This window comes from Monodon monoceros, unplaced genomic scaffold (assembly GCF_005190385.1).
Source record: "Monodon monoceros isolate NGI ecotype Baffin Bay Population unplaced genomic scaffold, NGI_Narwhal_1 Super_Scaffold_20, whole genome shotgun sequence".
Taxonomy (NCBI): Eukaryota; Metazoa; Chordata; class Mammalia; order Artiodactyla; family Monodontidae; genus Monodon; species Monodon monoceros.
Genome location: NW_021703777.1, coordinates 8125718 through 8141901, shown reverse-complemented (window position 1 = coordinate 8141901; position 16184 = coordinate 8125718). Strand labels below are relative to the sequence as shown.

Genomic DNA, 16184 nt, shown 5'->3' with positions numbered 1-16184 from the left:
ATTTTTTTTTGCTGCGTTGGATCTTCGTTGATGCACGCGGGCTTTCTCTAGTTGCTACGATCGGGGGCTACTCTTTGTTGCAGTGCGCGGGCTTCTCACTGCAGTGGCTTCTCTTGTTGCGGAGCGTGGGCTCTGGGCGCACAGGCTTCAGTAGTTGTGGTTCTTGGGCTTAGTTGCTCCTCCGCCTGTGGGATCTTCCCGGACCAGGGCTTGAACCCGTGTCCCCTGCACTGGCAGGCAGATACCTAACCACAGCGCCACCAGGGAAGCCCAATAATTTGTTTTGATGTTTCCCCATTCTTGGCAGATGTAGGTATTGACATTACATGTTAAACGAATGAATGAGTTTTAGGTAAAACATAACTTACTGCTCTTTTATTTTTAAAACGGGTGTTTTGTTTCAAAGTATTCATTCCAACTACATTATTTTCTGTTTTTTGGTTTTTCTATCTCATAACTTCTTTGGGTTATATCAGTCGCTCTAGGCTAATTTGGAGTTAAATCACCAATTGATCACTGTGTTTATCAGAAAGCATATTCTGAATTCTAAAACTGACTTAAAGTGAACTTTGGAATACAACTGTAAGAGGGGGACCTCCTTAAAGAAGCTTTAATAATTAGTACAGATGTACTTTTTGTGCTACTTAACGAGGCAGTTCATCAATTTGCATAAGAAGTACAGTTTTGTTCAAGTTTCTTCGTAAAGTTCCTTCTCACTAGCATTTGTGTTTTTCAGTTAGTAACTGTTCCTTGTGTTACAACCTGCACGCTTCTGGTTTACAATATAAATTGTTACATACGTGTTCCACAATAATCCTGTAAATTTTTTCAGGAAGCAGTTTTACAAGAGACAATGCCTACACTTAGAAAGAAACCCTACATTTGGGTTGTAGGTTAAAAAGGGAATTGGGAAAGCCATGTCGAAAAAACAAATTCAGAAAATCAGCAGTAGAGGATTAGCGATAGGTCTGGCCAGGCAGCTGAGTAAAGAATGTGATAATATATCAAGATGTATCAAGATGAGTGTTCTACTTTTAAAATGTTCTAATAATCATGGTAAGGAAGTTATTATTAAAGAAAATGAAATTAAATGTATTGGGGATACCTCTGTATGTTTCTTCCTACCTGCTACTTCCTTCATTCTTCTCTCTCCATGAGAGTACTCAAGTTAGTCGTCTTAATACCTTTGTTGTTGTAGAAAAGGAATCGTTTACTGTTTTGCTCTTTTGTGTATACTGTCTTCCTTTGAAGCAGGTGATATTCAGGGAGCAGAACCAAAGCATTGTTTTCTGATCATTTGGGCAGAGGCTGGCTTTTATCCCTCTGTTTTTCTCCCTCTGTTGTTTTATAGTTGAACTGAATCATCAGTTTTTTTTATATCTTCAGGTACACTTCCACTCAGAACTAGGATACAAATTTTTAAACTGCCTCTGTCACTCAAAAATCAAATAGGCCTTGGGATGTTGAAAATTGTGTTGTTTATTTAAAAAAAAAAAAAAAAAGCAAGAGAGGCAGAAAGACAATAACTGATAGTTTATTTTCCTAAAGGACTTCCTGCAGCATTTTCACTTCTGTCCTGCAGAGAAGGGGGAGATTGCTCTTGTCTTGTGTAGGTATTTCCATGCATATGAATTGCCAACCACTTTGAATTTGAGATGACTGCCCCTAGAACTCTGGAATGTGAGGTGTGTTTTTAAGACCCCAGAATCCTTTCTTTCTCAGTGTCTAGGGTATTTGGGGAAGACATTTCCAGAGCTATCCTGGGGCCTTCTTGCTGTGGGCCTGGCAGCTTCTACTGTGTACCGTGGAGCGTAGGAATATGGTGCTCAAGCAAGGGACTCAGATGCCTGGGTTTGGACTTGGTTTTAAACCTGCCTAGAGAAGTGACTGCAGTGGAGAGAAGAATTTGCCGTCACAGTTGTCCATATGCTAGTCCTGGAACCAGTGAATATGTTACTTTATATGGGGAAAGGGACTTTGCAGATACGGTTAAGGAAAAGATCTAACGATGGGAAGATTTGCTGGGTTGTCTGGGTTGGCCCAGTGCAATCACAAAGGCCCTTAGAAGAGGGAGGCAGGAGGGTCAGAGAAGGAGCTATCATGGCAGAAGGAGAGGTCAGAGTAGTGCAAGGAGAGGCCCCCAGCTGAGGGATACAAGTGGCCTCTAGAAGCCAGAAGGGTGAGGAAGCCGATTCTGTCCCAGAGGGAACGCAGCCTTGCTGACCCCTTGATTTTAGCCCAGTGAGACCCATTTTGGACTTCTGGCCTCCAGAACTGTAAGATAATAAACCTGTGTTGTTTTAAGCCACTAAATTTGTGGTGACTTGTCACAGCGGTAGGAAACTTATGTAGTGGCCTTGGGTAAATTCCTTAAACTTTAAGCCTATATTTCTCCATCTTTTTCTTTTTTTTTTTTATAATAGCTTCTTTGAGATATATTTTTGCATATCATAAAATTCCCCCATTTCAAGTGTACAATTTAGTGATGCTTGGTAACTTTTCTGAGTGGTGTAACCATCACCAAATCAGTTTTGGAACGTGTTTTTACACCTGCCGTTAAGACCCCTCATGTCTACTTTACAGTTAACCCAACCTCTAGGCAGCCATTAATCTACCGTCTTTATAAATCTTCCTTTTTTTGATATTGTGTAGAAATAGAATCATACAGTATGTGGCGTCCTGTGTCTTTCTTTTTTCCCCACTTTGACTGATATTCCTTTATGTCTAACAGACGTTATAGCAACACCCTCCTCCTAGGATTGTTGTGAGGATTAAATCAGATTGTGAATTCAAAGTGCTTTGCATAGTGTCCAACACATAGTAAGTGTTCAATAAAAGTTCTTTTTCTACCACTTCTACGACTTATTATTCTTCCTGTTGCTTTCTTCAGGTTCCCGAAAAAATTCACAAAAATATATTTTGACACACAGTGCTACTGTTGCTTTTCTACTCTTATTTATGTTGTGAGTAATGTAGATCTTACTTATGTGTTAAATTGATTTTGGAGGGTGATGTCAGAACCTAAATACCATGCTTACTTTTTTTTTTCAATAGGTTGAATATTTTATTATTAAACTGTTTATTTTCCTGCAAGGCTGTTGCTTCACTGTCTAAAAGGACACCGGCAAACACAGAATATTTGCAAAATTAAGGTAGGAACGGTCTTCATCGGACACTATACAACTAACAAACTTCTCCAGTGCCACTCGTTTCCAGCGGGAGGATCGCTGAGTATTTTGACCCAAACCAGGGGTGGCTGTAAGCAAATTACAATATTATATAAGGCAATGTTATCCTTGAATTACATAATTTTTATAACTAGTTTTACCACAGATAATTTCAGGAATCCTGAATATTATAACTGGAGACTAACCTAAAAATCACAGGGTGCTGTGAAAAAGGTGCAGAGCATTTATCTGAAGTCATGAGGAAGTTAAGGGGTATTTTCTTCAGGAAACATGGTTGCAAGTAGTTTGTTTTGCCAAAAGTTGCTTTTTAAAAATCTATCCACCCCTAACTTAAGACGACTATGCTAGATTAAGTTGTTCCAAAGTAGTTTATTTAGGGGTTCCATTTTCACCCCTCAATAAATATTTCTCATATGCTTCTTCACTCATTCGTTCATCTCGCTCTGAAGGGTTCCTCCGTGTCATCTTGATCAGCCAACCCTCTGCATAACAAGATTTGTTGACAAGTCGTGGATTTTCTGCTAGAGCTTCATAAATGTCAGTTACTTCTGTTAGAGGAGAATAGAGTTCACTAGACGCTTTCACACTTTCCAAAGCACCAGATTCCTCTTGTTGGTCCAATTCTGCCCCAGCTTCAGGCAGACTACAGTAAACGACATCTCCCAAAGCTTCCTGTGCAAAATTGCCGGTGCGCACGGTTCCAGCACCGCTTTCTGTTGTTACGCGTTCGTGCTGGTCTGAATTTCCGCAGCGACAGCAGAGCGGGGCCGGTGCGCAGCCCCCAAGGCCTCCGGGCAGGGTGCCGCTGGCTCACGGCGCCCTGTCCTCCGGGCCACGCTTCCTCTCTCCTTTCCTTATGAGAGAATATGTTCTGTATTCTAGGTGACTGATTTGCAACGCGAATTTTTAGAGCACAGTTGTGTACTACTTGGGAACTGCCTGTATGCAGATAGATTATGTGCGTGTTCTGAACTTGCCTTGAAATTAAGAGAGGGCTTTTACCTGCTGCTCTGCTGCCACCAGCGTTGAAAGGAAAAAGACTGAGCAACGTCCAGTCTTCAGAAACTCTTTGTGAAAGTCACAAATCTGTGAGGGGTATTAAAGAAGCACTTTGGAGTTTCTTTAATTTTGACTGGCAGACCAGTATCCTGATGGGATCTGAATCAAGAAAATCAGAGCCAGAAAAGAAGAAAATGGTGGTGATGGGAAGAACGAGTAACAACTGCTATGTTTACAGCTGTCGTAGCATTTTGAACATGCTTCTGCTTTGCGGCCCCTCTTGGGTAGCTGTTTTAGCCTGTTGACATTTGCTTCTTCCTGACTCCTCCCGGGATTCCACTTGTAAACTTCTTTAGGGCAGGAATCCCATCTCCCCATCTCAGAAGTGTCAGTGCCTTGCCTAGCTTCCCATACTTTGGTGGATGGATAAATGGTTGGATTTACGGATGGATGGATAGCTGACAGTTTAGTGCTTAGAAAAAGTATGGTAGCTCTTCTTGGACACTAGCGTTCCCCTGTGTTCCTCTGGACTGCCCAAAAGAAACAGATAAGAGGAGTTAAGTTAGTTCATGGTCGTGAATCAGTTTTCATTTTTGCTACTCATAAAGTATTTACCTTTTCTGAAAATCAACAAAATGCTTTGGCTGAAGTCTACAGAAATACATAGTAGCTCATAAGGTTTTATGTGTTGTACGAACTAAGTTGTCTTGTTTTGGCTTCTCTTAAGCCCCACTTTGGCTTAGTTGTAGGTAGATCAAATAAATCCAGCAAGTCTAGCATTCTATTTTTTAACTTTTGTGTTTATGTCATTTCCAAACATTTTGGCTCACTTTGGTTGGGTTAAGGCTGACTTCAGAATTTGTGCGTTATTCTTATTCCATTCTTTCTTGTCCCGCTGTTTAAACCCTTGGTTGCTGTTTAACACTTCTATGTAGAAAGAGGCAAGGCACGATAGCCAAGAGGTAGAAGCAACCCAAGCATCCTTCAGTGGATGAATGGATAAACAAAATGTGGCATATACATACAAGGGAATATTCAACCTTAAAAAGGAAGGATGTTCTGTCGTTTGTGACAACATGAGTGAACTTAAAGGACATTACGCCCATGTGAATACATACCTTAAAGGACATTATGCCCATGTGAAATAAGCCCACAGCAAGATAAATACTTGTATGATTACACTTACATGACGTATTTAAAATAGTCAAATTCATAGAAACAAAGTAGAATGTTGGTTGCTAGGGGCTGGGGGGACAGGAAGAGGGGAGTTGTTACTGGCTATAGAGTTTCAGTTTTGCAAGATGAAAGTTTTGGAGATCTGTTTCACAACAATGTGGGTATACTTATACTGAACCTCTACACTTAAAAATGCTTAAGGCGGTAAATTTTACGTTACGTGCCTTTACGACAATTTTTAAAAAAGAAGAGGAAACAAGGAGTTAAGATTTGAGTTAGTCACGTTTGCTACTTGAAGAAACTTCTGAAGTATCCAGTGGGCTAAAGGCTTAGAATAAAGCACGTGTATCTACACGTAGTACAGAATAAAACAAGAATAAGATGGTCATCTTCTTTACATTTTCACCATGTTTTAGCTAGGATTCGTGAGACTCTTGTCAGTTAATAGCTAGACTGCTGTCAGATACCATGAAGCTGGGCATAATATTGAAACAGTTCCTTTCAAACTATTATAAGGATGATTTTGACACTCTGAGAGGTTTTCTTACTCTTTTGATAACCAGTGTTATGTACTCCTACTGGGTCCTGAAAAGGGATTGATACTGGAGTAATGAAGGATTCAAGTTTTACTTTTATTTTCAGTAACATTACAGGATGAGCTCTTGGTAAAGACCATATGTTTCTTGGTATTTATTTCCCTGAAGGCCTTGCCAGTGTTTCTTTAGCCCATTTGGAAGCATTCCAGTTGTTCCAACCCAGGCATTATCTAGATTGAACATGGCTGCTTTTGCCTATAACTCGCTGATTTGGGGAGTATCTCTTCCCATTGGAGATGAGCTGCATCATAAATGCTATTTATTCTGATGCTGACAGTAACAACATTTGGGTGTATTCTTTACACTATATTTTATACTATACACTACCAGCATATGTGGTACATTTATATACAAAGAGGAAATTAATTTTTTTTGGTGCCATTGACAATTTTTTTTTTTTTTTTTGTGGTACGCGGGCCTCTCACCGTTGCGGCCTCTCCCGTTGCGGAGCACAGGCTCCGGACGCGCAGGCTCAGCGGCCACGGCTCACGGGCCCAGCCGCTCCGCGGCGTGTGGGATCTTCCGCGACCGGGGCACGAACCCGCGTCCCCTGCATCGGCAGGCGGACTCTCAACCACTGCACCACCAGGGAAGCCCGACACTTAATTTTTTCCCAGCTATATTGAGATGTAATTGGCACATAACATTTGTAAATTTAAGGTGTACGATTTGTTGATATATTTAAATTTTTCAAAATCATTACCACCATAGCGTTAGTTAACACCTCCATCACGTCACATAATTACCATTTTTTTGTGGGGAGAACAGATAAGATCTACTTTCTCAGCAACTTTCAAGTATATAATACAGTATTTTTAACTATAAACACCAAGCTGTCCATTAGATCCCCAGAACTTATTCACCTTATAACTGAAAAGTGGAAAGTAACTTTTAATTAAATTGAAAGTGAACTGTAAAGACCAGTTCTGCTTCTTGGAGTATGCAGATTTTTTAGTTCTTAGCCGTGTGTAGTAGTAGCCTCTGTTGGAAATTCAAGATGATTTGGACAGACTGCCTGCCCTTAAGATACAGTGTAATGGAGAGAAATACCTTCATAGCAAATTATGATACAAAACAGACACTTATAAATGCTATGATAGAAGATGAAATGAATTTCGTGAGAATAAGGAAGAGGCAGTTAATTTTGATGGAGGTGGAGGCCACAGCTTAGTTGAACCCTAGAAGATAAATAGACTTTACTAAGTGAAGAAAGAGAGGAAAGACATTCCAGGAAAAACATACATCATGAGTAGAAGCTCTGAGGTTGAAGATGTGTTGTTATGTCACAGGACCCGAAGGAGCAGGGGAGGAAATGATGAAAAATGACTAAAAGTGACATGAGCCATTCAAGTTGCTACCATTCTGATCCTAATCACTTTCGGTGGGTATAAAGTTTATAACCAAGCCCAGGACCAGGAGTGATAGTTCCTGCTCCATGAGAAGTTTCTGTAGGTAAGGCCGTGAAATTAACCCTTTAAATGAAAAATGAGATTTTTTCCCCTCCTGCTTTAAAATGAGAACTGGTGGTAAAGTTGAGTTTCTACAAAATCCCCCATGTTTTGTTAATGTTGGTAGAACTCACATGCATACCTGCTCTTCTGTCCAGTCGCTGGTGTTCTAAAGCCAACGGGAGTCTACACTCACCTCACCTCATCAGTGTACTTCTTCGGAAAAGTACAATTACAGAAATGGAAGAGATCCAAGATACCATTCAGGACAAAACTCAGATTCTGAAAATGAGAAAGTTTCCAGAGAGGTTCAGTGCCCAAGTGACAAGTGTAATAAATGGCAGCAGCAGCTCAGGGGCGCCGTTGCTCTGGCTCTCAGCCCATGGTCCCTGCCACTTTCCAGCACAGCAGAGGAATGGGCAGAGGGCTTCCACCTCTGTGCGTGAGCCCCGCTTCCCTCTGTATGTCTTGTCACGTTTTAGCTCTTCTGTCTAAAGCAGGTTATCTGAAATGCCGTAGATAACCCTAGCTGCTTCTGGGTCTAACAATTTAACAACGTGAAAAGAGTTATTAGCCCATTGCTATTGATATGCTGTTTTAACATCAGCCTCATCCTTGTATAAAGATGGGAGTCATGGAAGATTTCAGTGAGATTTTGCATTGGGGCACTCCTCTTCACCCAGAATCTGTTAGATCCTTTCTGATTGTGAGCCTTTCAGACAAACAATATCTTTGAGACACCAACACTTAATCTCTGTTAATTCTGGTAGTGGTTTGGAAAAACCCCATCTACCTTTGCCTATACCTCAGTTTTCTCCTCGCCTGTAGACTACTGACAGATTTTCTGTAAGATACTTAAGGACGTATTTTGTTTTACTATAACACGGCAAATGTTTTGAAAACTCTTGGAAATGACAATAACAATATCCCGATCTTCATTTTAAGGATATCAATTTCTATCTGATATTTATCATTGTAGGTTTAATAATAACTATCCTTAATAACAGTCAGTTGTTACTTTTTCACTGTTTTGGTTGAAACCATGTATCTAAAATAGATTGAAACATATCGAGTAATCCATTATAAATTTTTTAAAAATTAGTTATCCCGCTAAGTGATTGGGAACTCAGTTACCAATCGATCATCTGGATATTTTAAAACCTCTAAATAATTGATGTAAATTTTTCTAATTTATTTAAGACATTGATTATTATATAGACATGGTTGGGTAATTGTTGATATAGTAGACTAGAATTTTCATTTAGGAAGTTTTATGTTCTATTAGTGCTTTTAAGTAGAAAAGATTAACTCATCAATTGAATTAATAGTAAATGGTATTGTTTATAAAATCTGCAGTATGAGAAGGAAAAAATGGAAGCTGAGATACATAATATAAATTGAATACCTGGAAACACCAACATCTTAGTTCTTAAGAAGGGAAGCATTGCCAGGGAGGTGGGTGGAAGGGCTGCAGGTACAAAAACGATTCTGGAAAATTTTGTTTCCATTGCCTCACCTCAATTCCAAGAAGCATTAGTAGCTTTATTATTATTATTATTATTTTGATGACGACCATTCTGACTGGTGTGACGCGATACCTCACTGTAGTTTTGATTTGCATTTCTCTAATGATTAGTGATGTTGAGCATCCTTTCATGTGTTTGTTGGCCATCTGTAAACCTTCTTTGAAGAAATGTCTATTTAGTCTTCTGCCCATTTTTGGATTGGGTTGTTTGTTTTTTTGATACTGAGCTGCATGATCTGCTTGTACATTTTGGAGATTAATCCTTTGTCAGTTTCTTAATTTGCAAATATTTTCTCCCATTCTGAGGGTTGTCTTTTCATATTGTTTATGTTTTCCTTTGCTGTGCAAATCTTTTAAGTTTCATTAGGTCTCATTTGTTTATTTTTATTTTTATTTCCATTACTCTAGGAGGTGGGTCAAAAAGGATCTTGCTGTGATTTATGTCATAGAGTCTTCTGCCTATGTTTTCCTCTAAGAGTTTGATAGTGTCTGGCCTTACATTTAGGTCTTTAACCCATTTTGAGTTTATTCTTGTGTATGGTGTTAGGGAGTGTTCTAATTTCATTCTTTTACGTGTAGCTGTCCAGTTTTCCCAGCACCACTTATTGAAGAGGCTGTCTTTTCTCCATTGTATATTTTTGCCTCGCTTATCAAAAATAAGGTGACCATATGTGCGTGGGTTTATCTCTGGGCTTTCTCTCCTATTCCATTGATCTATATTTCTGTTTTTGTGCCAACACCATACTGTCTTGATTACTGTAGCTTTGTAGTATAGTCTGAAATCTGGGAGCCTGATTCCTCCAGTTCCTTTTTTCTTTCTCAAGGTTGCTTTGGCTATTCGGGCTCTTTTGTGTTTCCATGCAAATTGTGAAAATTTTTTTCCAGTTCTGAGGAAAATACCATTGGTAGTTTGATAGGGATTGCATTGAATCTGTAGATTGCTTTGGGTCATATAGTCATTTTCACAATGTTGATTCTTCCAGTCCAAGAACATGGTATATCTTTCCATCTGTTGGTATCATCTTTAATTTCTTTCATCAGTGTCTTATAGTTTTCTACATACAGATCTTTTGTCTCCTTAGGTAAGTTTATTCCTAGGTGTTTTATTCTTTTTGTTGCAGTGGTAAATGGGAGTGTTTCCTTAATTTCTCTTTCAGATTTTTCATCATTAATGTATAGGAATGCAAGAAATTTCTGTGCATTAATGTTGTATCCTGCTACTTTACCAAATTCATTGATTAGCTCTAGTAGTTTTCTGGTAGTATCTTTAGGATTTTCTATGTATAGTATAATGTCATCTGCAAACAGTAACAGCTTTACTTCTTTTCTGACTTGGATTCTGTTTATATCATTTTCTTCTCTGATTTCTGTGGCTAAAACTTCCTAAACTATGTTGAATAGTAGTGGTGCGAGTGGGCAACCTTGTCTTGTTCCTCATCTTAGTGGAAATGCTTTCAGTTTTTTTCACCATTGAGAACGAAGGTGGATGTGGGTTTGTCATATATGGCCTTTATTATGTTGAGGTAGGTTCCCTCTATGCCTACCTTCTGGAGAGTCTTTATCATAAATGGGTGTTGAATTTTGTCAAAAGCTTTTCCTCCATCTATTGAGATTTTCATATGGATTTTATCCTTCAGTTTGTTAATATGGTTGATCACATTGATTGATTTGCATATTTTGAGGAATCCTTGCAGTCCTGGGATAAACCCCAGTTGATCATGGTGTATGATCCTTTTAATGTGCTGTTGGATTCAGTTTGCTAGTAGTTTGTTGAGGATTTTGCATCTGTTCATCAATGAGATTGGCCTATAGTTTTCTTTCTTTGTGACATCTTTGTCTGGTGTTGGTATCAGGGTGATGGTGGCCTCATAGAATGAGTTTGGCAGTGTTCCTCCCTCTCCTATATTTTGGAAGAGTTTGAGAAGGATCGTTATTAGCTCTTTTCTAAATGTTTGATAGAATTCGCCTGTGAAGCCATCTGGTCCTAGGCTCTTGTTTGTTGGAAGATTTTTAATCACAGTCTCAATTTCAGTGCTTGTGATTGGTCTGTTTATATTTTTTATTTCTTCTTGGTTCCATCTCGGAAGGTTGTGCTTTTCTAAGGATTTGTCCATTTCTTTCAGGTTGTCCATTTTATTGGCATATAGTTGTTTGTAGTAATCTCTCATGATCCTTTGTATTTCTGCAGTGTCAGTTGTTACTTCTCCTCTTTCATTTCTACTTCTATTGATTTGAGTCTTCTCCCTTTTTTTCTTGATGAGTCTGGCTAATGGTTTATCAATTTTGTTAATCTTCTCAAAGAAACAGCTTTTAGTTTTATTGATCTTTGCTATTGTTTCCTTCATTTCTTTTTCATTTATTTCTGATCTGATCTTTATGATTTCTTTCCTTCTGCTAACTTTGGGGTTTTTTGGTTCTTCTTTGTCTGATTGCTTTAGGTGTAAGGTTAGGTTTTATTTGAGATGTTTCTTGTTGCTTGAGGTAGGATTGTATTGCTATAAACTTCCCTCTTAGAACTGCTCTTGCTGCATCCCATAGGTTTTGGGTCATTGTGTTTTCATTGTCATTTGTTTCTAGGTATTTTTTGATTTCCTCTTTAATTTCTTCAGTGATCTCTTGGTTATTAAGGAGTGTATTGTTTAGCCCCTATGTGTTTATATTTTTTACAGATTTTTCCCTGTAATTGATATCTAGTCTCATAGCATTGTGGTCAGAAAAGATACTTGATATTATCTCAATTTTCTTAAATTTACCAAGGCTTGATTTGTGATCCAAGATATGATCTATCCTAGAGAATGTTCCATGAGCACTTGAGAAGAATGTGTATTCTGTTGTTTTTGGATGGAATATCCTATAAATATCAATTAAGTCCATCTTGTTTAATGTATCACTTAAAGCTTGTGTTTCCTTTTTTAATTTTCACTTTGGATGATCTGTCCATTGGTGAAAGTAGGGTGTTAAAGTCCCCACTATGATTGTGTTACTGTCAATTTCCCCTTTTATGGCTGTTAGCATTTACCTTATGTATTGAAGTGCTCCTATGTTGGGTTCATAAAAATTTACATTGTTATATCTTCTTCTTGGACTGATCCCTTGATCATTATGTAGTGTCCTTTTTTGTCTCTTGTAATAGTCTTTATTTTAAAGTCCATTTTGTCTGATATGAGAATTGCTACTCCAGCTTTCTTTTGATTTCCATTTGCATGAACTATCTTTTTCCATCCCCTCACTTTCAGTCTGTGTGTGTCCCTAGGTTTGAAGTGGGTCTCTGTAGACAGCATGTTTACTGGTCTTGTTTTTGTATCCATTCAGCCAGTCTATGTCTTTTGGTTGGATTATTTAATCCATTTACATTTAAGGTAGTTATCGATATGTATGTTCCTATTACCATTTTCTTAATTGTTTCGGATTTCTTATTGTAGGTCTTTTACTTCTCTTGTGTTTCCTACATAGAGAAGTTCCTTTAGCATTTGTTATAAAGCTGGTTTGGTGGTGCTGAATTCTGTTAACTTTTGCCTGTTTAAATTTCTCCGTCGAATCTGAGTGAGATCCTTGCTGGGTAGAGTAATCTTGGTTGTAGGTTTTTTCATTTCATCACTTTAAATATGTCCTGCCACTGCCTTCTGGCTTGCAGAGTTTCTGCTGAAGGATCAGCTGTTAACTTTTTGGGGATTCCCTTGTATGTTATTTGTTGCTTTTCCCTTGCTGCTTTTAATATTTTTTCTTTGTATTGAATTTTTGATAGTTTGATTAATATGTGTCTTGGCATGTTTCTCCTTGGATTTATCCTGTATGGGACTCTGCGCTTCCTGGACTTGATTGACTATTTCCTTTCCCATATTAGGGAAGTTTTCAACTATAATTTATTTTTTTAACATCTTTATTGGAGTATAATTGCTTTACAATGGTGTGTTAGTTTCTGCTTTATAACAAAGTGAATCAGTTATACATATACATATGTTCCCATATGTCTTCCCTCTTGTGTCTCCCTCCCTCCCACCCTCCCTATACCACCCCTATAATTTCAGATACTTTCTCAGTCCCTTTCTTTTTCTCTTCTTCTTCTGGGACCCCTATAATTCAAATGTTGGTGCATTTAATGTTGTCCCAGAGGTCTCTGAGACCGTCCTCAGTTCTTTTTGTTCTTTTTTCTTTATTCTGCTCTGTGGTAATTATTTCCACTATTTTATCTTCCAGGTCACTTATCCGTTCTTCTGCCTCAGTTATTCTGCTATTGATTCATTATAGAGAATTTTAAATTTCATTTATTGTGTAGTTCATCATTGTTTGTTTGCTCTTTAGTTCTTCTAGGTCCTTGCTAAATGTTTCTTGTATATTCTCCATTCTATTTCCAATATTTTGGAACATATTTACTGTCATTACTCTGAATTCTTTTTCAGGTAGACTGCCTGTATCCTCTTCATTTGTTTGGTCTGGTGGGATTTTGCATTGCTCTTTCATCAGCTGTGTTTTTCTCTGTGTTCTCATTTTGCTTAACTTACTGTGTTTGGGGTCTCCTTTTCGCAGGCTGCAGGTTCATATTTCCCATTGTTTTTGGTGTCTGCCCCTAGTGACTAAGGTTGGTTCAGTGGCTTGTGTAGGCTTCCTGGTGGAGGGGACTGGTGCCTGTGTTCTGGTGGATGAGGCTGGATCTTGTCTTTCTGGTGGGCAGGACCACGTCCGGTGGTGTGTTTTGGGGTGTGTGTGACCTTATAATTTTAGGCAGCCTCTCTGCTAATGGTTGGGGTTGTGTTCCTGTCCTGCTAGTTGTTTGGCATAGGGTGTCCAGCACTGTAGCTTGCTGGTCGTTGAGTGGAGCTGGGTCTTAATGTTGAGATGGAGATCTCTGGGAGCGCTTTCACCGTTTGATATTGTGTGGAGCCAGGAGGTCTCTGGTTGTCCAATGTCCTGTACTCAGCTCTCCCCGCTCAGAGGCACAGGCCTGAAACCCGGCCGGAGCACCAAGACCCTGTCAGACACATGGCTCAGAAGAAAAGAGAGAAAAAAAGAAAGAAAAAAGAAATAAATAAAATAAAGTTATTAAAATAAATTTTTTTTTAACTTAAAAGTAATTTAAAAAAAAGAGTGAGGGAAAGAAGAGAGCAGCCAAACCAGAAAACAAATCCACCAGTGATAACAAGCGCTACAAACTATACTAAAAGAAAAAAGAAAAAATGGAGAGACAGAGCCCTAAGACAAATGGTAAAAGCAACGCTATACAGACAAGATCACACAAAGAAGCATACACATACACACTCACAAAAAGAGAAAAAGGAAAAATATATATCTATATATATTAATTTAAAAAAAGGAAAAGGAAGAGAGCAACCAAATCAATAAACAAATCTACCAATGATAATAAACTCTAAATACTAAACTAAGATAAACATTAAACCAGAAGCAAGTTAGATGCAGAAAGGAAACCCCAAGTCTACAGTTGCTCCCAAAGTCCACCACCTCAATTTTGGGATGATTTGTTGTCTATTCAGGTATTCCAGAGATGCAGGTACATCAAGATGATTGTGGAGATTTAATCTGCTGCTCCTGAGGCTTTTGGGAAGTCTGAGGTCTTCTGCAAGCATTCAGTAGGTGTTCTGTAGGATTTGTTCCACATGTAGATGTATTTCTGATGTATTTGTGGGGAGGAAGGTGATCTCCACGTCTTACTCCTCCACCATCTTGAAAGAGCACCAGGAGCTTTATTATTGAATGTTATCTTTTAAAACAATCTTCCAAGTCTTCATTTGTACTAATATTTTATTTATAACGTATAAGTAAATATAGGTCAATCACAATAGATTCATTAATAGAACAGAATACATTTGGAAGTTTTTACACCTTTTAAAATGGTTATTAAACCTGGCATCCAGTGATTGCTTTCAATAAAATTTTTTTTTCTAAGAACTAAATAAGGGGGAATGTTTCATCACGTCAGAATTTTTTATTGCGAAATAATTAGTTGAGGACGTACTATTTGCACATAATGTATGTGGACAAGATTGGGCAATGTGATGTAAAGATAATGAAATTAGGTATATTCAGGCCTCGGTGAACAAGCGTATTCTAAGGGTATTGATGAATCAAATGATGACAGTCCAAAAAGAGTTTGCAGTTGAAGTATCTCATCATTCTCTACCTACTTAAGCCTTTTGTTAATGATTTAGATTAAGATATAGAAGACTTTATGCATATGAAAGTAGTGAATGAAACAAAGCTGAGAAGGATAACTAATATGTCATATAGCAAGGTTAGAAATAAAAGATCTGAACACCACTACGAAAATGTTAGTTGTTTCTTTTTATCTTATCATAGATGGAAAAAATGGATGGAGACTTAGCAGGTTGATGTTTACAGTAAATAAATGTTTAGTCTTGAATGTTGATTCTCAAGAGAGATCAGAAGTAGAAAGACCTAGGTTAATAGCAATTCCTAAGAAAAGGCTAGAGAATTTTAGGCAATTGCAAGTTCAGTGTAGGCCAATAGTGTTACTTCGAAAGCTAGAATCTTACTCTTCATAATAGAAAGCACTGGCATGATTATTTATAGTTTGCAAGGCACTTTTTTTTTAAAAGTTGGGATATTGAGGTACAATTTACATAGTGTGCAACACATCCATTGTAGTATAGTGTTCTGAGTTTCAACAAAGTCATACCGTCGTATTACCACCCCCGCAACTTAGATTGTAGACCATTTCCTTCATTCCCAACAGTTCCCTTATGTCCCTTTTAGTCAGCTATTCCCTTTATCCAAGCCCCTCGTAAGCCCTGATCATTTTCTGGCCCCATAGTTTTGCAAAGCATTTTTCACATAACTTTTTGCATTCTCATAAGATCTCTACAGCATCTACTATTAGCAATATCTGTTGTATAAATGAAGTAACCAGGGTTCAGTTAAGCAACTTTCTGAAAGCTACACTATATAAATAGTGGATCCAGGACTTGAACCTTCATTTTTCTAATTCAGAATCCCAAACACTTCCTTGATCTTTCCATCGAGCCCCTTGCTCCAAGAGCCCCAGCTTCTTTGCATTGTTCATTCACCTGCAGGTGGATCCTATAGTAGGAGCCAGCATTCAACATTCCCAGTAAGAATGGCAGGGCCAGAGCAGCGTTTCTCAACCTTTCTTTCATTATCATCCCCATAAGGATCCTTTTTAGAATTTTTTTCCTAATCGCATACCCTCCCCAATTAAACTTAAACACCGTAGATATACTATATTTCTGTGTGTGTACTGTAAATATCTGTGCTTTAT

The 16184-nt window shown here is 38.3% G+C and overlaps 2 protein-coding genes across 5 annotated transcripts in view; one reads left to right on the top strand and one right to left on the bottom strand.

The window, feature by feature from the left end:
• The window catches only part of FAM13A (family with sequence similarity 13 member A), a 357629-nt gene that overhangs the window by 104393 nt on the left and 237052 nt on the right, over positions 1 to 16184 (top strand). The gene's annotated exons all lie outside the window — the stretch shown is intronic.
• On the bottom strand, positions 3558 to 4565 carry LOC114903004 (glycine cleavage system H protein, mitochondrial-like). The gene is given in 3 exon segments (XM_029235800.1): positions 3558 to 3927; positions 3929 to 4127; positions 4424 to 4565. Coding segments are annotated over 3 exon segments (711 nt in total).